Source organism: Glycine soja, chromosome 20 (genome assembly GCF_004193775.1).
Source record: "Glycine soja cultivar W05 chromosome 20, ASM419377v2, whole genome shotgun sequence".
Classification (NCBI taxonomy): domain Eukaryota; kingdom Viridiplantae; phylum Streptophyta; class Magnoliopsida; order Fabales; family Fabaceae; genus Glycine; species Glycine soja.
In genome coordinates this window covers 37,423,840-37,445,198 of record NC_041021.1, presented here as the reverse complement: position 1 = coordinate 37,445,198, position 21,359 = coordinate 37,423,840, and the positions used below count along the sequence as shown (strand labels likewise).

The 21,359-nt window shown below is 31.9% G+C and overlaps 3 protein-coding genes across 5 annotated transcripts; 2 read left to right on the top strand and 1 right to left on the bottom strand.

Moving 5' to 3' along the window:
• Positions 1-223: 223 nt before the first annotated feature.
• Positions 224-3,684, bottom strand: LOC114401172 (nuclear speckle splicing regulatory protein 1-like). The gene is made up of 5 exons (XM_028363608.1): positions 3,399-3,684; positions 2,392-2,564; positions 2,139-2,261; positions 1,080-1,298; positions 224-854 (listed from the first exon to the last, which is right to left on the bottom strand). Exons 2-5 carry the CDS (start codon positions 2,545-2,547, stop codon positions 402-404), a joined length of 951 nt encoding a protein of 316 aa, XP_028219409.1. The 5' UTR covers positions 2,548-2,564; positions 3,399-3,684; the 3' UTR covers positions 224-401.
• A 2,193-nt stretch (positions 3,685-5,877) lies between these two features.
• On the top strand, positions 5,878-7,164 carry LOC114401667 (probable glutathione S-transferase). The gene is made up of 2 exons (XM_028364243.1): positions 5,878-6,219; positions 6,494-7,164. Exons 1-2 carry the CDS (start codon positions 5,908-5,910, stop codon positions 6,848-6,850), a joined length of 669 nt encoding a protein of 222 aa, XP_028220044.1. The 5' UTR covers positions 5,878-5,907; the 3' UTR covers positions 6,851-7,164.
• Positions 7,165-8,075: 911 nt separating this feature from the next.
• LOC114402568 (probable protein arginine N-methyltransferase 6) lies at positions 8,076-17,052 on the top strand. 3 transcript variants are annotated; one of them, XM_028365190.1, is made up of 13 exons: positions 8,088-8,507; positions 9,069-9,134; positions 9,225-9,293; positions 9,984-10,019; positions 10,538-10,603; positions 12,005-12,073; positions 12,564-12,641; positions 12,898-12,976; positions 13,312-13,406; positions 15,301-15,385; positions 15,921-16,108; positions 16,578-16,696; positions 16,785-17,052. In XM_028365190.1, exons 1-13 carry the CDS (start codon positions 8,286-8,288, stop codon positions 16,840-16,842), a joined length of 1,230 nt encoding a protein of 409 aa, XP_028220991.1. In that variant the 5' UTR covers positions 8,088-8,285; the 3' UTR covers positions 16,843-17,052. The 3 variants fall into 3 exon arrangements, 2 of the variants coding, with proteins under 2 accessions (XP_028220991.1, XP_028220993.1); XM_028365192.1 differs by having other exon boundaries at positions 8,092-8,507; positions 16,780-17,052; XR_003664469.1 differs by lacking the exons at positions 16,578-16,696; positions 16,785-17,052 and adding an exon at positions 15,510-15,642 and having other exon boundaries at positions 8,076-8,507; positions 15,921-16,051.
• The last annotated feature ends 4,307 nt before the right edge of the window (positions 17,053-21,359 follow it).

The window sequence follows — 21,359 nt, the reverse complement described above, 5'->3', positions numbered from 1 at the left end:
AGTTTATTCTAAGTGAATAAAAAAATGTAACTATTCTAAAGAATAGTAGTGCAGGAGTCTAACGTAGGAGCATCAATTATCATGTCTTCCGTTTGGAGTTATTTTAGGACTCATTAGTAGAACAAAGTGATTTCCATACTTTATTCACATCATTAACAGGTTGAAATGAATTTTATATTTGCTTATAGAAAATGAGTTTTTATATTTGAAAAGGTCCATGATCAAATGAAGTGCATCATGAATTGGCACGAAGTAAATATCATATACTAATAACGTATGTCACTTCATTCATTTCAACAGATAAAGCTCTTTGGCATTCAAGGTTCATGGATAGTAGATCAAGGACGAAAAACTAAAGACCAAATGAACCACCAAACATCTGAACAAAGGCAGGGAAAATTTCATTGTTCCTTTGCTTTCTTACGTGCCAGAAAGCGCTCTTTTGCTGCAGCCAGAGCATCTTGATTTCTTTTGTGATGATCGGGCTTTGGTTGAGAATCTGATGGCTGTTCAGATGAACTCTTTTCTTCCATAGAAGCCTCAGGATTTTGCTTCGTTTCCAAGGTATTGAAACTTTTATCAGAAGGATTAGAAGCTTCACCCTGATCCTCCTCAATCTTTACTCTTGGGGACTCCGCTGATGAACTTGAGTTGCCCAATGAATGTTGCACTTCATCTGACACATTACGAGGTTCATGCTCATTTGATGCATGGCTCACTCGCTCATGGGTCTCTGGAACTCTATGCCCAGCCTGATTGTCATGTTTCCTTGCTTCGGCATCTTTTGCACCATAAGCAACATTTTTATCTAGGTTTGCATAAAAATCAAGCAAAAAGTCCTTCTTCTTGGTAACCTATGCAAATATTAAATACAAAAAATGTCAATAATTTAAAATAGAGAGATAGGAATTAAACCATAAACAAGCAGGTCACGTTAATTAAAAAATTTAAAAATATACACTAAAATGAAGAAGGAAGGAAGGAAAACTTTTAAAATCTGTTACTAATCTAGGTTGACAACCAGAAGAGATATCAAAACATGATAAAGATAATGAGAAATTTAAAGAACAGAAACATACATCGTCTCTTTCCTCTTGGAGTTCACGCAGACGTTCTAGCTCCATTTGTCTCTCTCGTTCAGCAAGCTTCTTTCTATATGCTTCAGTGATAAATTTGTCTTTGCCAGCATACAGATGGTCATCTTTGCTTCTCTCTTTGGCAATCTTTTTCTCATAAACAATCTCACGATACTGCTCTCGCTCTTTTGCTTTTTTGATCAGATTTTGGATATATTTTGGCTGCATTGCAAAGATTACAGGTTGATGATGAGTACCAATGTCATTTAGCAAATAACCCAAAATGAACAAATTTCAACACTAGCTCTCACAAAAGTAAAACAAGAAAATAAATTTAAACAAAATATTAAAAAGGAATAAGCACATAGCCTATTTGAAACCCACTATCAACATTTTCACTATTCTAACAATGCGTTGACAATGGAGCTTCCACACCTTGAGAGATGTTGTGTCTATACATGTCAAACACCAATACCCCAGATTGACACTAACACCTTTATACAGTACTCTTGGGAATGTGATAATATTAAAAATCTCACAATTTCTATATAAAGATACTTTAACACATCATGAATATTTTAATTATGTTTCCATATGCTCTACTTGATGATCTACCCATCTATCATCTGTATATAAGCCTTCTTATATCTAGGATTTTTCTGTGTCATTGTGTCATCTGCCATGTCCTATGAGATATATGACTACCCTACCAAAACAACAAAAGGGTACTTGCAAATTTTTGTAACATAAAACACATAGATTACTCATGATATATCGAAGACAACCCAACAGAATGTTATCTGATAACAAAATGAAAAAGGACTTCATCGCTATCTTAGTACAAACCAACTATTTTAAATTTTAAATAAATGAAAGGAAATTTTTATCCAAAAGAAAAGGTACCAGTGGATCTATATGTTGACAATCACTAGAGTCATCATAATTATGATGCAAGTTGGCAGAGATTCTCAGTTTCTCATTATAGATTCTATAGAGTTGTAAAAATAACGCAATGGTTGTTTGATTGTAATTAAGAAAAGATTATTCGAACTGCAACCATACCTTTCTCTCTTCACGATCTTGTACCAATGGACGGGCAACTTTCTCTTTCATTTGGTCATAGACTCCATCATAATCAAATACAGATGGATCTTCCTCCAAGGCTTTCTTTTGCTGCTCCTCGACCTTAAAAAAGGAAAAACCAAATGGAAAGTGAGATCATAACATAAACAAACAAAATACAATAGTCACAATAACAAACACTGGTTTAAAAGTATCAAACACCAAGGAAACTATTACAGCAAGATCAACATACTTCCTTGAGACGTTTATTCTTGCTAGCCTGGAGAGCAATTTCTCTCTCAATGTCATTCTCATCATCTTCATTAAAGCCAAAAGGGGTGGAGAGGGAAGGTCTTGGTGGCTGCTTCTTTGGCTTAGCCGGCCTAAGGTTCAAGCCATACTTGCTCATTTCAACCAGATTATTCACTGCAGTTTGACACAAAGTGAAGCACTAATTGTATGTATGATTCCAATTTAATTTAAATCAATGCAGAAAACTGTAATCACCTATAAAGAACTTCACTAACTGGCACACTCATCTTAGGAAAATCAAATTGCAACTAACTTGAGAATTTTTTATACATGTATTTGATTTAATCACCCTTCTCAACCATTAGTGTTTTTTTTATCATGGTTACCATTACACTTATCCTCAAAAGCGCATCTTCTTGCTTTAAAGGAGCCAAATGCAAGATTTTGGTCCACTAACTAAGGACTCACTTTAGAGGATAAACATTGCTGTTAAATGGCGGTGCCATGGCCACCATTGGCGGGTTTTTTGACAACCACCCAGGAAAATTAGTGAAGGGAGGCCCACTATGGCAGCGCCATAGGCATGTTTACGTGGTAGAATTTTAGCCTTCCACCATTGATAACACTGAGGGTAAACAACATTATAATCACTTATTGAGAATGTGCAAAATACTTGCCCATATACAACAAACTGGGAAATTGTTAAAATCACAACCAACCATATAACTATAATTCATGACCCCTCACTCTATAGGAACAAACACATCGGTGTAACTGAACAATACATAGGTTTTCCAGCTAGGTCAGAAGTTGCAGTTATTACCCGGAGCTATAACCAAAAGAAAGGAAAATACCAGAATCTACCCAAATTATCAAGAAAAAAAATCTGCACCGAATGGAAAACTCGAATACCCATTTAGAAAAAAGAAACAGAGAATTAAAGAAACACCAGAAATTGAGAAAATTAAAGAGATACCGGCCTTCAAAGAGCACGAAAGAGATACTAACCTGAAGGAATTTGGAGTCTTGGAGGCTTCAATTTGGCAATAATCCGGTGCAGCTTGCCTCTCTTATCATTCCCTCTTGCACCCGGATGATGGAATGATTTGTTCGATTGAGAAAAAGGGGATTAGGGTTCTAAGATGAATTTGCAAATTCAATCTCAGAGACTCAGGTGCGTGAGCGTGATTAGTAAACTAAGGAAAAGCATGGAAATTTAGATGTTTAGTGTTGGGTTGGCACGTTGGATAGGCTAACCCACCTGAGCCCTGACCCGACCCGTTATTTGTTGGGGGTTGTCTCTCATGTGTGTGGGTTCAGGCTTAAAAGCCATTCTCATTCAAGGCAATTGATATATACCTTTCTTTTTATTTATTTTTTCAAAAATATTCTCTATTCAAAATTAAGTTTCAAGAGAAATACTAAGAATACATTTTTTTCTAACACACTCTTTTTTTATTGGATAAATTTTATCAAAAATCATAAAATTTTGAAAGTCTCACATATTATTTAATCATTCTTTCTTATGATTTTATTATTTTTAATAAATTTTAGTTAATAGAAAAGAATATACTAGAAGAAATATGTTAAATAGTGTGATATATTACTGTCTACCACTCCTCATCAATTCAATTCAAACACATTGAAGTTATCTTTTTAAAATTAAAATTAAATTATTTAAGATACAATTTATCTTTTTTTAATTGAAATTGATTTAATTAGATAGAAATTACCTTTTTATGAAAATAATCGAATTAACTATCGTATGAATTTATTTTATTAATAATAATCCAATTAACTCTGAAACAAATTTGTATCATTACTAATTCGATTACAATTAAAAAGAATAACTTGTGTTATTATTAATTCTAATTTAAATAAAAAAGATAATTATATCATAATTAATTATATATATATTTTTTAAAGCAAATAATTTTATTACTATTAAAAATAAGTAATGTGTGTCCTCAATGATTTACATCATAATTAATTCAAGAATAATTATAAAAATATAATTAAAAACAATCTTTTTTTTTGGGGGGGGGGGGGATAAACATATTTTCCTGTTGTATATTTTTTTCACCCCCTTTTTACTCAATCAAAAACATGTTTTCTCCATACAAAGAAGAGTATTTTGAGAACATTTAAAAAAAAATGTGGGGATATAAAGCAAAAGTGAATTGAGAATAGCAACATCCTTTGGGTAGGCCTGGTTTATGTTGGCCTGTGATGGATTAGTCTAAATGAGCTGCTAAGTTAGTCTAAATTGAAAATTCAAATAAAATTCACTAAATAACAAGTGAGATTTGCATATTTTTATAATATTTAAACAAAACTATTCACTAATAAAAATTGTGTTTAAAATCATGTTAATTGTGTAAACGACGCAATACTTTTTTAATATTTTTTTCGGAGAATAAAATTAGTTAAATAGAGACAAACATTTATTGTAGAACCCACGTACTAAAAAATTATACTATTTTGATGTGCAAAAGAGGTATTGTTATTAACGAAGTTAGGTTATACTAATTCGAAAGTGAAAAATGAGATAGAAGACAACAAATCCTAAAAGAATAATGATGTATAAAAGGGGAATGGTTTTGCGACACTTGGCGCTTCTTTTATCAAATTGTAGACGGCTAACTAGAACAGAGAAAAGGAACGAGAATCGAATAATGATATAAATAATAAACTTGTATTATCAATATATTCTTCTAAATATAAATATATTGGGTAAAGACATTGTTGAATTTGCTAGGTAAGGGGACAGTTAGATAGATAAAAATTTAAAATTGTGTCTCTAAATTTATAAAAATATAATAAATTAGTCATTAATTCAAATAATTAATAATTATTTGTATATGATATTTTCTAATAATGATTTTTCGGCTGACGATGGTCATATATTATATATGGTTGTCACATGTCATATATGTAATTATTATCATGTAAATGACATGTGACAATCATCAATTATCACTTTATCATTTAAAGTATCATGTAGGTATAAAAATGAATATTTATTCAAATAGATTTTGTGACGTGCTAAATCATTTTTATAAGATAAATATATCATTGTTTAAAAAAATAAAAAATGTTAAAAAAAACGTAATAGAAAAGTTTACTATTTATCTTAAATCCAATGCCTATTTATCATGCATGATAATAAGTTGTAATTACATAATTATATAAAACATTTTATATTTTCACATGGGTAACCTTTTTTCTCGTTAATCTTTATAACACAGAGTAAATTAGAGAAATGGGGAAGAAGCAAAACTGGTTACTAGTACTAGAATTGATAGGTTCAATGAATGGGGAAGTCACCAGAAGCTAGTCTTCACAATAGATTATCACATACAATATATATTTTTTTTTTATATTTATACAATGAAAATTATTCACTTGTGATGTGGAAAGGTTTGGAATCACCGCCCAAGACTTAGTCCAAGATAAGATCCATCTCATTATTATAAAGTAAAGTTGTATCTTGTTCATCCCAATTTGCAAAGCAACAATGGGAGATGTGAAAGTACTTGGATTTTGGTCAAGCCCTTTCGTTCATAGAGTGATATGGGCTCTAAAGTTGAAGAACATTAGTTATGAGTACATAGAGGTTGATAGGTTCAACAAAAGTGAGCTACTTCTTCAATCCAATCCAGTTTACAAGAAAGTTCCTGTGCTTATTCATGGAGGCAAAGCCATTGCAGAGTCTCTTGTCATTCTTGAATACATCGAAGAAACATGGCCAGAGAACCACCCATTGCTGCCAAAAGACAACCATCAAAGGGCATTGGCTCGCTTTTGGATTAAATTTGGAGAGGATTCGGTAATCTTTTCTGCTTAACCTTCCTTTTTTCCCCCTAAATTAAACATATATAAAAATTTATGATAATTATAAGTCATTGGTTGAGTTATACTGAACTTGAATACTTTAAATTAGATCTCAAATTTAAATTTTATGAACCAAAAATACATAAATATCATGTACCAATGATAACATAAAAAAAAAACTATCATGGTAATGGAAGAGCAAGGCCTAGGAGATGAATTGAGTTATAATTATCTTCTCTTGAATGGTTGTGTTCCTTTTGATTTTCTAGATTGCTTCTATTACCGATTTGTTTCTTGGACCCTCTAAAGATGAACAAGAAAGAGCAAGTGCAAAGAAAAAGGCAGAAGAAACTATCATGGTAATGGAAGAGCAAGGCCTAGGAGACAAGAAGTTCTTTGGAGGCAACAATATTGGAATGGTGGATATAGCTCATGGATGCCTAAGTCATTGGTTAGAAGGCTTGGAGGAAATTGTGGGGATGAAATTGATTGAGCCAAACAAATTTCCTCGGTTGCATGCGTGGACTCAAAATTTCAAGCAAGTTCCTGTTATTAAAGAAAACCTTCCTGATTATGAGAAACTGTTGATCCATCTTGAATGGCGTAGGCAGGGATATGTTACATAGTAGAACTAGAAATCATAAAATGGGTAATGAAATTATGACTATAGTCTATAGGCCTATAGTGAATGGGAGTGTAGCACATTCACATGTGCTTAGTGAACTTAAAAAAGTTTGGTTTTATATATAAAATAAAATTAAAAAAAATAAAATTGGGAGAGCATTTATTTCCAATCTTGAACTGAACTCAAATTTATTTTATAGTGTAGTGTTTTGCAAAGCTCTTTTTTTGTGTGTCTGTCAAACTAGTGGTATGTCCGGCTGATATAGTGAGTTTGAATTAATAGATTTCTCATTTAACACCAATTTAATTTGGTTCATTTTCTTCTTTCAGTTTTGGTTTACTTTAAAGGAAGCAAAGAATGGCAAAACCGTAAAAGAATAAAGCTACAAATATAAGAAATGTTGTGTTTATTTTGATTTTTTTATTATATAAACAGGCATAAAAAATGAAATAACTTTAAGAAAATGTTTTATTTTATTAATTTTCATGCTAAGTATGCGTACAAGTATCCAAAAAGTGTCTGAATTTTATTTAATATGTTTTTCGTTTAAGTAGAGTCTCTAGATTACTTTCTTCTTCTTTTTTTTCCTTACAAATTATTGTACCTTTGAAGAAAATAAAAATGGTAAAAGAATAAAGTTAAAAACATAAAAAGTGGCTGTGTTTATCTTTATTTTTTATTGTATAAATAAGCATAGAAAATGAAACAAGTTTAAGAAATGCTTTTGTTTTATTAAATTTTATGTTAAGTATGTTTATAAGAATTTAAAGTATATCAAAAAATAATTTGAGTTTCCTTTGATAGGCAATGACATATCTAATATTTTAGATATGTGACTCTTTTCTTTTTATAATTTTTGTATTTTTGAAAGAAATAGGAAATGGCATATCTAAAATTTAAGACGATAAGTCGAAGAACAATCTATTTAAAAATAAAATTAATAATTATTTCATAAAAAAGTGAAAAATTAAAGATAAAAAATTAAAATATATAAAATAAAATTAAGAAAGAAAAAATATATATACATTTTATATATTTATACGAATTTTTTTAAAAAATGATGGGGTGAATAGGCATAAATTTAAAGACATTAAAAAAATTCTGAATTTTAAGAAACGTTAATTATATATCACAAATTAATGATTTTAATTAAATAAGAGGAAAAAAACCAAAAAAAAAAAATGTAAGATAAACAGTGAATAAATTATGTTTAGTATCGGTATTAAATAATAGAATATTTTTTTTATTACGTTTTATAGTAAAATATCTAAAAAACAGAAATAAGATTTATAATTATTTCAGCCCAGTGCTAGCTATTAGTCTGTTACACATGGAAAAGAAGCATAAATAGTTTGAGGTGGGAAAATCAGAATTAAAAAAGAAGAGAAGAGTGTCCGTTCGCTTAACAACAACAGAGCGCTAACGTACGCCACAAAATGCAGCAGCCGGAGAAGCAGATTAACGCGCCAGCCGGAATGCCTCTCCCGGAGCGCCGGAGAAGGCGACGGAGCTCTGGTATATGTGCCACTTCCGGTGTTAGGGTTCAGCCACAAGAAGAACAACAACAAGTGGCAACGCGTGGGACTGTTCTTACAGACTCTGACCAGTTCTATTTCAACTGGTATGCTCACATTGACGTTCACGAAGAGATGATCAAGGTTCTCTTTCTCTCTATCTCGTTTCTTCAAAAAAAAAATTCTTTTATCTTTCATTGTCTATCTTTTTCTTTGCTTCTTTTTTATTTTCGATGCATTCTTGAGTGTGAAACGCTGGATTTTGTGGTTTCTTCATTCTTGCATTCGTTCTCGATAGTCGATACATCATTGAGCGAATGATATCCAATTTTTTCACAATTAAAAAATTATATATTATAAATAAAATTCTATCTATCATTTTAGTGCGTGCTTAATATAGTTCTGTTTTAGACTTTTTAAAAAACTTATGAGATTTTTTAAAAGAAATTACTATTTTTTAAAAATAATCCATATTAAGTTAATATTTACTAGTTAGTATAAAAAAAATAAAGAAATATTCTTTTATTACTTTTTTTTAATGTTTCTTATCCTTTGGAAGATTTATTGATTAGTAATTCAGTACCCGCCCTTCTTTCTATTTATGTTAGTGTTTTCAAGTTTTTTTTTTTCAGTTGGAGGGAATGCTGATATCACATTTTTTTTTATATCTTCTGTTTCCTTTTTTGCCCCCCCTGCATGGTACAGGATCGTGTGCGGACTGATGCTTATAAGAATGCAATAATGCGTCATAAGGATTTTATTAGAGACAAAGTAATTAAGCTAACTTCAGAACTTGATTTTTAAATTATTATTTTTTTGGCTCTATTTTTTGCCCTAGTGGGTTATCTCGTCCGCATGCAGGTTGTACTTGATGTTGGATGCGGCACTGGCATCCTTGCTATATTTTGTGCTCAGGCTGGTGCAAGACGGGTAAGTTCTTGCACTTCACATTGACAACATTCATTTAGTTGACATGTGTGAGTGATTACTTACTCTTTTATTTCTGTAAGACCCATGCTACTTCGTATTAACAGAGACATGTATCACATGTTAAATGCATTAGTGTTCATAGGAATTACTCTCTAGGAAATAGCACTTATTCTTAGCCTAGGAAATAGTATCCACTTAGTCTCTCTCACTCTCTCTCTATATATATATGTGTCTTGCTAACCATTTCTCTTAGATCATTAGTGGTTAAGAAACTAAAAAGGAAAAGTATTTATTGTATAAATTATAGGAGAGCATAAAAAAAAAAATATGAGCAGCACAATTTTTTATCTCCCAATAAAAACATTTCTACTTTAAATTCCTTAGCTAATCCCCTGAGGGTATTTGATTAGCATTTTCATATATATATATATATATATATATATATATATATATATATATATATATAGGGATCTTCTACGTAAAGACTACTGCGGAAAAAACAATTCCATCCCATTCCCTCTAAATTCAACACATCCCTTTTATCAATTAAATAACCTGGAGCTGTCCATTCTTCTTGTATCAACACATCCTATTTATTTTTAAATTCTCTGGATGATTTTGATTTAATACTTCTTAAAAATTGCAATTGTTGTCCTGCGTGCATGACATTGTGAAGTTTTGTCATGCCAGGTGTATGCAGTTGAAGCAAGTAACATTGCCCTGCAGGTAAATTGTTCAAGATGGTTCTCATTGCTTATTTTGTGTTGTTGATTGTTTACCGTTACAGAAATGTGGTCCTCGATTTTATTTTTTTTGTGTGTTTTTTTTGGAACATTGTAAGTACAATGTAAAAAATCAACTCTTTAGAATTTAAACTAGTTGGTGAAAGCAAAATAATGGTTTTGTATCTCACATGCCCCTTATCGCAAGAACGCTTAGAGTGTGAACAACGCACAGGTCTACCATACCTTGTGCTGAAATTTAAATGTTTTGAAAATTTTGGGCTGCATGTATCAAACTCCTAACCACATGGTAATAAAGGTCGTAATACCTTGTTGAAGAGCAACTCTCCTAAAAGTTCGAGCTATTAGGTGGATGCCCACGATTTTTTTCTCTCTTACACTTTTGGCACTACAAGCTAATATATTTGTGATGGAATCAATCAATCTATTATGCTCTTTATAGTGCTACACTTTAGAGCTTGAGCTCTTGGTTTCAATTGACTTTTTCCTTGTTGCAAGCAGACAATCCGTGTTGTTGAAGCTAACAATCTTTTGAACATTATCACGGTATTGCACGGACGAGTTGAGGTAGGGTACTCTGACCAATATATTTTACTCTTTGAAAGAGGTACTATAACTTTCAATTTTATATTATGATGGTTTATATATTGACTTTTTTTTAATCGGCGTTTAAATATTGACTTGGTTTTCAAAAAATAGAATGACCAAATCGTTTAGATATGTGATCCAACATTAGATTCCGCGATATTTTCCCCTTGAATCAATGAGTTAGATTACAGTTTTTAATGTTGAAATGATTGCATAATGAAGTCTCATCCAACATCTCCAATCATGTGAATCTAGAAAATAGTAATGGCCGCTAGGTGATTATTAATTTAAAGTGTTGAGATCTTACATTACGGCCAAAGTAAAGCTTATAAAGGTTTGGATAATTCTTACCTAAGAGCCAGCTTGTGACCCTGGGGCAATTAAGGTGATGGGACAGCATCTGCCGTTGCCAAATTGGGCTGGTTGGTGCTCTATAGCAGCTTGTACCTGAACCCAGAGGAGAATTTGGTTGAGCATGACAGAGTCATGGCTCTTGTTCCAGAGATGTATGTAGCACTGCTCTCTTAAGCCAGCAAGAGCAATAACATTTATCTGCATTGGGATTCCAAGTCCACTTAGGAAAGCTTTGGTAGTTTCGTTTGTGCATAGTGAAAATCTGGGTTTGTTGAGATCCTACATCGAATATAGATATGGTCAAAATAGAGCTTATAAAGGGCTTGGACAATCCTCACCTCATTTGCTAGCTTTTGGGGTTGATTTAGTCCTAGATCAAATTCAAGAGAAAGAAATAATAAGAGATTTTAGGGCATTAATATCCTTGCATATTCAAGGTGTGTGAGCATAGGAGATGTTCTTGTGATCACTTTGTGATAACCATGTTGAGTTTCTAATAAAAGCTAAGAGTTGTAGTTAGAGAGTTAAGGCCACACTACAATCCCATACTTCCAATTTGGGGCTCAAGTCCTATACCTTACAATTGGATTCTAACATCTCACCATACTCCCTAGCCTTTGGGGCTGGTTGTGCACTAGCCCTTCAACTAGTCTTGGGCGAACACTGAGAGACAGGGTGGAAAGTTTTGATACCAATTGATAAGAACCTTGAGAGATCCACACCACAAAAACCTAGCCATTGTAATTAGGGAGCCTAAAGCCTTATAAACTTCACACTAGAATGTCATACTTTCACTGTGGAACTCAAGTCCCATGCCTTGCTATTAGATCCTAACAGTTTCCCTGTTTCACTGGTTAATAGGATGCATCCACCTGTTATTGTATCTTCTCTTTCCTCTAATCAAATTTCTCCACAACAACTATGCTTTTTGTTCAATTTATATTGTTTTCTGATCAATTTGTATATTTGATATTATTAACTGGCTCTTTTGTTCTTCACATATTTACTTAGTTATGGTGCCTGCAGGATGTTGAAATCGGTGAAAAGGTTGATGTTATAATTTCAGAATGGATGGGCTATATGCTTCTATGTGAGGTGCTTATTAGAAATTCTAGTGGTTGATTGAGTAAATACATATTTTTTATAGTTCAATGTTGAGTAAATCAGTTAAATATTCAAATTAATTATAACAAAAAAAATGTTGTCTCTAAATAGGAAGAAAAAAATAATTAGAAAGACTTGCAACTTGGTTCTGTGTTTACAAACTTTTAACTGAAAGGGACTTGTAAACTTTTAATTGGATCCTATTGTCTAAAGCAAAGTAGAAACCAAGCATCAAGACAATGAAAGCCTCAAATCCTATTGAACATTGAACAAAGAATTCTCTTGAAGAATTCATGGGCCAACTAACAGAAAGACAACTCCATGTCATTATTATCATAAAAATATTGTAAAGTGAGAAAATGGCATGACCTTTTTTTTTCGTTGAGGTGAAATTGATCTTTACTTTCCCACTTCCCAGCTTTTCAGAATACATTTGGCTTTATAATTTATATTGGTTTGAAGACTTGCCTATCACTTGCAGAGTATGCTTGGAAGTGTTATTACTGCCAGAGATCGCTGGCTCAAACCTGGAGGTCTAGTTCTTCCTTCAAAGGCAACGGTACATTTTTTTTTTAAAGGCGGCAATGGTACATTTATTTTCTATCTATAATAGTTTGTAGTGAAAACCCTTTGAGGTTGTTTTTCCAGACTAATGGGTTGCCAAAGTGTAATCTTTTTACTTTTAATTTGAGTTAATTTTGTTAATTGTATTTAACATAAAGCCTGTACTTCAATGTGATTGAGGAATTATCAGTTACTGAATTCATTATATTTTGTACCAGATAATACTTATCTCTTAGTATTCTCTTTTGTAGTTGTACATGGCTCCTTTTACACATGCAAAAAGATACCGGGAAAGCATTGACTTCTGGCGAAGTGTTTATGGAATTAATAGTGAGTACACTACTTTGTAGCTAGATTTGTTGATGTCCACATTTATATTGTGCTTCATACTGAGGTACAAATATACAATGCATGCTATGATCTGTTTATTTACTGTCATTGTTAATGGCTCTTTATAATGATTATAAATATAATATAATCTGGTTTAGGAATCAGTACTACATTATCTTATCTGTCCTGCAACATATCATTTATTTATTATAGACCAACTGTTTGTCTGCTGCTTTTGTATTTTTAATTTTTAAACTTGTTTCTCTAATGAAATCATACAGTTGAACTATATTGATACCATGGGCAAAGTTAGCATACCCTAGTTTTTGTTGCAGTGTCTGCCATGGTACCATTAGCAAAACAGTGTGCATTCGTGGGACCTTCTGTGGAGACAATTACCAGTGAAAATGTTTTGGCATGGCCACAAGTGGTGAGTCCACTAATGTTACTTCCATTCATTGATTTTTTACTTCTGTTTTCAACTTTCAGATGCTGAACTGTACACACTACACAGTCCGTAGGATATACACACATTATTATCTGCTTGTGAGTATGATCTGAAATTTAGTGCTGAAATAGGATCAAAAGGTTGGTTAAATTAATACTTTATCCCATTTGAAGTGAGATGAAAGTATGTTCTATATTGACTTCAGTGTCTTCACACTAATTTAGGTAGGTTGAAAAGCCCAACCAGATCATCTGGTTTGACTGGAAAACCAATGAACTGGTCTATCTTGTTCCATTCAACCCCATAAAACCAGAGGAGTGAAAAACTGTTGAAGAACTAACCAAACTAATAACACCAACAAAACCAGCAGCTTATTGGCTTCAACCTTTTTTTAAGAAAAAAATTTAACTAGACCGATTTCTTTTTTTGGCCAAATAAAGACCCAATCTCAACCTACAAAGGTCCTCAAATGTTTAACTAGCAAGTATAGCCTACTTTATGATCTTACCTCCGTTCTTTTTTAATTGTCGGATTTTTTTGGAAAATTTTTTTTTCTATTTATGTATCGTTTTCAAAGTTTAAGATAACATTAATTACTCTTTTGTCAATTATACCCTTACTTTCCAGTTAATATTTAATTAATTTTATACATATGCATTTATTGTAGAGTAGAAATGAAAAAGGATAAAATAGGAAACACCACAACTATTTTATTAGGATCAACAAAATTTATTGCATTTTTTGGTTTCTAGTTTCTGCATAGAAACTTAGAAGACAGATAAAAAGGAATGGATGGAGTTCTTGTATATTTTGCTTATTGTCCAATGTGAAACCTTGAAGCTCTGACATAATGAGTATCCTTTATTAGTTTTATTTCAAGTGACCTTTTCTGAATGATTATTTATTTGGCCTTTCACTATTGCTTTTTTATATTTCTCAGGATATGTAATATGGTGTAGCATTATGCTCATTTGAAATTTCACTGTACTTAATTTTTAAGATTTTATGCTAGATTTTATCACAGGTTCAATTACTATTGGACCTTTGAACTTGTGCCTTGTTCAGTCCCATTTAAAAACATCACTGATTTGGAGGTCCATGAATGGTTTTCATATCTTAATCCCTCCTAGTGGGGTAAGTCTTGGATCTGTTACTGGCCTCTAAACCAGGTTGTTTACCATCAAACCATTGAAATAACACGCTCTTTAGGATCTGGAGTATAAAACACTCCACTAAAATGAATGGTGGAGGAGATCAGAACCAACTCAATCCAGAGAGAAACATGGGTGTTGAGACACGTTTGAGATTTTACGGCAATGGATGAATTTGTTGAAAGAGATGACTAGAATGAAGAACATAACCAAGGACTGTTGAAAGGAGGACCCGGCAATGGTTGACCAACCAGAACCCGGAGAAGAAACATGGGTGTTAAGACAATCAATTCAAATGAAGAATTATGAAAATAAAGTAGTTAAGGGAACTTAACAATGGAGTAGTGTGACATGACAGGCCACAAAAGATGGTATCGTATTGATATCTTGTTGAAATCATAGGATTTTAGTCAATAGAAAGAAGAGAAGGGAAACTGAATAATATTATGATGTATTACAATGTGATGACATATTCATAATTTCGTATATCTTACAGCACTAACCCTTATCTGTACTAATCCTAATCTTAACTAAATAGGAAACAAATCATGAGTCAAGCAAATAAGGTGACCAGCCCTAAGAGATAATGAGGAAATAGGAAAACTAATCTTAAAGGATAATCCAACATATAATTAGGATACTTTTGATCTTTGTGTTTATTACTTCTCTTCTATATAATTTTCTCTCCACTCTCATTTTGAAGTAGTTGATATTTTACATTACAGGTGAAATGTGTGAACTGTTCTTCTGTTACCATTCCTGAGCTAGAATCTATAACAACAAGGTTTAAGTTCAATTCATTGGTGAAAGGTAACTTTCTTTTGCTTTCCCTTCCATTTCACTAGCGTATGTATTTAGTATTTAGTATATACCTTTTGAATCTTGCTGCTACAATATCTGTTTATAGCTAACGTGCCACCTCTCCCTTGTTCAGATCAATGATGCTAGTTTTTCCTCTTCCCCTTGCTCATCTCAAATTCTGTGGGTCCAACCCAGATTGCCTTGTTCTGATTTTACTCCTTTAGAGACTAAAGTGAAAGTTATACCCATTGATTAGAAAATCAAAGGTTGAGACTTGAGAGATTTAAATAGCTACATATTTTATTAAACATTTGTATGCATTTAATCATGATCCGACAATTGATTTTTTCAATCAAATAACTGCTCACTCTCTTTAAAGTAGGTCCTTCACTTGGCAACTTCCTTTTGTTCACGACACGGCTCTAAAGCCTTCAAATATTTTTTTGTTTTAGTTTCTCTACCAATTTACTAAATAATTCTTCTTCACTTTCTCATGCCTGTAATATCTTGGTAATTCTTGATTCATATTTTCTGTTTTTTCCAGCACCACTACATGGTTTTGCATTTTGGTTTGATGTTGAATTTACTAGGCTATCACCAGAGCCAATAAGTTTTCAGTTATCAACTTCACTTGTTGACGATCATCCAGTGGGTAGTCAGAGACAAGATTTGAGAGACCCTACACTGCTCCTGTCCACTGCACCTGAAGCCCTGCCAACACATTGGCAACAGGTGCGTTAAATATTTTCAACTTCCAATTCCAATATGCAGGCCTAGTTTCATTGTTCATGCGTACATTCAAATATTTGTACAGTTCTTATCTTAAGCATATTTAAAGACAAATGGGTATGATAAGATATCTGAAACCAGTTACTTTCTGGTAAATGATGGGTGATGGATGATGAGTTAATGGATAGTGTAATGAATATAATATATAGTCATCTGACCATCTGGTTCATAGGGTGAGTGTGCAAGGATAATTCAACCATAATTTGTCTTCTACCTGGAGGGGGAGTGCATCTTATGTTTGGTATAATTTCCCTTCTGTCTTGATTTTCTTTGTGCTAGGTTGACATCCATTATGGTTATTTACTGTGCTGGATTACTGGTATATGTTGAATGTCTATACTATCACATGCTCCATGTTGCATCTTCTTTTTATATTATTCTGGTCTCTTGGTTTAATAATTGTGTTTTGCAGACCTTGATATACTTTTATGAGCCGATAGAACTGGAACAAGATCAACTTATTGAAGGAAAAGTGACATTATCACAAAGCCAAGAAAATCACCGGAATCTGAATATTGAACTTGTATATGCGTGAGTCTGAGCAGTGTCCTTTCACCCTTGTGCTTGTTAATGTAAATTTTTTTGCACTCTGACAACATTCCCTAACCTTGCAGTACAGGAGGTCAATCATATGTCAAAGTGTCTGTTATGTGAAAGTGTCTGACAACATTCCTTGATGGAGTCTGTTATGGAGCAACTAACGAGAGCTGTAAGTGGATGGATCAACTAATTGAACCCACTCTCATCCTGCCCCTTTCCATTGACTAAAGTTTTATAATTGATATTTTAGTTAAAGGGGAATTCGAGTAATGAATAGAGAAAAGTAAATTCAAGTAGTTGGATTTATTAAAATTCAGGCACCAAATTTAATCATATTTTTTTAACAACTGCTTGCAGCTAAATTACTAGGGGTATAAACTGGTATTTTTAATATTTTGTGGAATCACTTAATGAAAATTGAAAAAATGGCATTATTTAATCCATGATCGAGTAATATAATTCTAAACACAATTCAAATATATTAAACAAAAATTATAAACAGTGACCTATTAGAACTGTTACTTGATATTTTTTATCACTCAAATAAACTAAGGACAGAGACACAGAATTAGCTTCTAACGTGATGGATTCCTTAATCATCCGTCAGTAACAAAGAAAAACATATCAGCAGGGCCAGGGGCAGCTTGTAAGATATGACAGCCATAGTCCGAGGAGTTGTCTTTCTTCGCTAGGAAATCAGAGCATGCATTTCCACTGTTACTTGATTTATAGAATAGGCAAATATAAACTTCACATTTAATTAAGAAAATCAACCAGAATTATATAGAAATTGATTATATTATATGATTATGTTGGGTAAAAGTATCTAAAAGCTTAAAATTTAGTTGAAAGTTAAAAACTTAGCTAGTAACTAAAAAATGATAAGCTAGTTTTGTTGAATTAAAAGTAAAGTTTTCTTAGCTAGTTTCTAAATTATTTTTAATAATTGATAAATTTGTTTGACCTTTAATAAATATATTTTCTTAATAACTTGTAGCATTTTTTTAGACACCACTTCAAGTTGTGTTTTATAAAATGCTTGTATCCTTACTTGGCCAAAAAAAAATTTAGGATCAAATCTGGGAATCCAAACTCGACTCTAGACTAGATAAATATAGGATAAGACTGGATCAGACCATCTTTTTTTAAGTACAATGGTGCAACTTAATTGTCGCATATTTTAATGTACGAAGGTGAAGGTAAAACGTAAATAATCATAATTTTTAAAGGAATATGCACCGAGGATGATATGAACACCCACAATTAATATCTGCAATGGGTAGAATAATCTCATCCTCATAAATTGTATTTCATTTGTTTCTTTTTAACAGTAGGATTTTTGAAAAAAAATATATTTATATTCATCTGTTATTCATAAAGTTTAATATCATATTAATTACTTTTTTATTAATTATACTCTTATTTATTTGAGGGCGAACCCTGGTGCAGCGGTAAAGTTGTGCCTTGGTGACTTGTTGGTCATGGATTCGAATCCGGAAACAGAGCCTTCGGGCAATGGGATATGAAGTTTTATACTCTTATTTATTTCTTAATATTTAATTAATTTACACGTGTATTTCTTGTGGGATGGAAGAAAAAAGATAAAATAGAAAATACTACGATTATTTTATTGGAATTAAGAAAATTTATTACATTTTTTAGTTTTTACAAAAATAACTTTAAATGAAAGATAAAAAAGAAAGAGGAAGTATATGGATATCAATTACGATGTAATAGGAAAGAGGGTAAAGAGTAGATTAATTGAGAAGAAAAACATGAGTCCTTTTCTACAAAATTAGTGTTCAAAATTATAATATAAGAACACGTGATCATATTTTATTTGATCAGATTTTGGTATGATTTTTGGGTTTTTTTAATCTTGGCTATCAAATTCTTTTTTATTTATCCAATGAACTCTAAGCGCCATTCAGTGAGTTCTGCCATCTAATAATTGATTGGAAGATGACTCTGAATCCTGAGGGATAACGTTATGTATTTTGAATTAACAATATATTCATACGTGTATGTCACCAAATCTATCACACGTAATGGGAGCAATAATTATTATCGTATAGAAGCTGCGAAAATGTATATGAAATTTCAAGTGTTGAACTTTGATTTGGCTCTATATATGCATGGCACTGGAAAGTGGAAACCCTTCTTTTGTTAATCTTTTATCTTTGCATTCATATATATGTTCTTTTTTCCATTGTTAACAAACAAATATCCGGCCTCCAGCTTAATGATTTCGTTTGTGAACTTCTTCAAAGCGCAAATCTATTATATAGATCCTATAGATTCGTATGCATGTTTTTATGACGTACGTTATTTTAAATTTTTCACTTTTTGGAAATTGGCTTCCAAAAAATTATCGTTAATTCAGACCGACATTGATGAGAAAGAGAAATAATAATAAATATTTGATAATTAAATTGTTAATAACTATAGTTTGAATTTATGAACATTGGCTAGACAAAGCATTATTACATCTGGTACGATCGCACTTGGAATCAAATGGGGACCATGCTAATTCAAATTATCTGATATAAACTGCATCTAGATACAAGATTGAGATTCATTTTGTAGTGATTACATTTAACGATTGGGATTCAAGTAAATTATTATTATTATTATATAATATAGTATTTTGTAATGGTTTTATTATGCCCACTTAATGAAGCCAACAAAAACTACCACACTATCTTTTTAGAGATCTCCATTGATTTTTGGATAACGACCGTCAGAAATAGACGAATTATTAAGTGGTTCATTCTGTACCATGCTTTTGGTTGCTGGGTCTCTCAAGGAAGAAGCATGATACAAAGTAAGTTTTGATTTGCTATCTAATATACAAATTAAAACCACAAGCCAAACCTGTAAGCTAGCAGAAAATAATTATAAAATTAATAGAAAAGATTCTAATGCAAAATACTATATATTTACGATTTTAAACATTTAACTCACTTAAACTTTTAACGAGTGGTAAATTATTAGTCTCTTAAATGAAAAAATTAACTTGGTTCTATGTACTGTAATCCATAAGCACACAGCAACCTGATCTCCTATATACTATTACATGCATGCATTTAGATATGAGATATAATACCCTGCTGACTAGGAAAAGGAGAAGGGAAAATTATTCCTGATTCTCTTATAATATAAGAGCAACTTTTAGGTAGTAATAATGGCTCAATTATTGTGAACTCGTGCATTGTCCTTGTGCATTTCTAAAACTCGAGTATTAGTTTTCTATTGTGTTTATGACAATCCCACTATTATCTCGCATTTATCAATAATATCTTCTTTGTTGGTCATGTCGTATTAATAAGCAATATTACATTTGAATATCCTTCGTATCTTGTCCCTCTTGCCCCTTTTATTTTTATCACCCTATTTGCTTTTCATTCGTATGTTTACTTCACCATATCATGACACCAAATCTTAATGACATTTTAATTGGGAGAAGTGGAAACATGTTTATTTGGTTTTCATTTTTAGTAGGACTTTATGTCTTAATCCAATAGGAACAAGCATTAAATTTTAATGGTTCCGTTGTTTATTATTTGGACGTGTCATGCGCAACGTTTATGCTAAGTAAGTGAGTGATATACATACGTGCAATGACAAATTATGAAAATTGTGTTGTTGACTAATTAATTTTTATTGAAGAATTTGAATTTGTATTTAAATTTTTATTTAAAAAATCTGAAATTTGAGTTAGAAATCTCATTCTAGAAAAAAATACTTTAAATTCATAAGGGGAGGAGCTCTTGGTGTTCCCATTAGCAATAGGTGTTGAAATTCAATTCCATCTTTTGTTTTAACCAAATTGTTAAAAACAAAATTAACCTAGCTTCAATTAATAAATTTTCAAAAAAAATCATGATACAAGTGGAAGAACATTTCAAATACTATTATTTACTTTATGCTTCATTAATCCTAACCCATTTAGCAAGGAAATTTTATTAGAAAAAGGAAGAGAAAAGTTTGCCCGAGTTCCTAACCCTATGTTGCCTATACTCCAATCAATATTAGCTGCCAAATATTGTCATGCCAGGATGAGCTCAGCCGCCATTTTAGAGTTTTTTTTTAATAATATCAAATGTGTAAAAGAAAACAATCTACTTTTAAACTAGCAACCCACTTATTAAGGGGGGAAAAAGGTGATGTGAACTTTAATATAATTTTAACTTGTATTTTATCAATTAATCGCAATAGAAGCACGGTTTAGGCAAGAAAAGAAACATCACTTTTCAACCAACATATATATAATGTGAAATAACTAGGCAATACCTTACAAATAATACCAAAGAATTTTTTTTTTAAAAAAAAAGTCTAAACAAGCTCTTGCTGGTATGCTAGAATTGCTTTTGAAAATATGGGTAATAGTCCTTCATGATTCAAGAGATTCATTGTTTTTATTCGGTTCAAAATTAGTGAGTCAATGTATGGGAAAGGAGTTTAGGAGTTTAGACCATTAATGATCAAAATCCGAGAAGTTTTGTTATAACAAATTAAGACTAACCTAAGTTGGTTGTTGTTATCTTTCTGTGCCCTTCGTCCCACAATTCCACTGAAACACTTTCTCAGTGTTGGGCTCTGACGAATTGCAAAGTTCTTCTTTAAAGAGAGAAATGCACGGTAACTTGTTCCA

Excerpts from the sequence above, each read along its gene's own strand:
- LOC114401172 (XM_028363608.1), bottom strand. The coding sequence starts at position 2,547 with ATGAGCAAGTATGGCTTGAACCTTAGGCCGGCTAAGCCAAAGAAGCAG. Across the intron at positions 2,262-2,391 it reads AGAATAAACGTCTCAAGGAA|GTCGAGGAGCAGCAAAAGAA; the intron begins GTATGTTGATCT and ends TCCTTTTTTAAG. Across the intron at positions 855-1,079 it reads TCCAAGAGGAAAGAGACGAT|GTTACCAAGAAGAAGGACTT; the intron begins GTATGTTTCTGT and ends ATATTTGCATAG.
- LOC114401667 (XM_028364243.1), top strand. The coding sequence starts at position 5,908 with ATGGGAGATGTGAAAGTACTTGGATTTTGGTCAAGCCCTTTCGTTCAT. Across the intron at positions 6,220-6,493 it reads TTAAATTTGGAGAGGATTCG|ATTGCTTCTATTACCGATTT; the intron begins GTAATCTTTTCT and ends TTGATTTTCTAG.
- LOC114402568 (XM_028365190.1), top strand. The coding sequence starts at position 8,286 with ATGCAGCAGCCGGAGAAGCAGATTAACGCGCCAGCCGGAATGCCTCTC. Across the intron at positions 12,977-13,311 it reads AAGTGTTTATGGAATTAATA|TGTCTGCCATGGTACCATTA; the intron begins GTGAGTACACTA and ends TTTTTGTTGCAG. Across the intron at positions 13,407-15,300 it reads TTTTGGCATGGCCACAAGTG|GTGAAATGTGTGAACTGTTC; the intron begins GTGAGTCCACTA and ends TTTACATTACAG.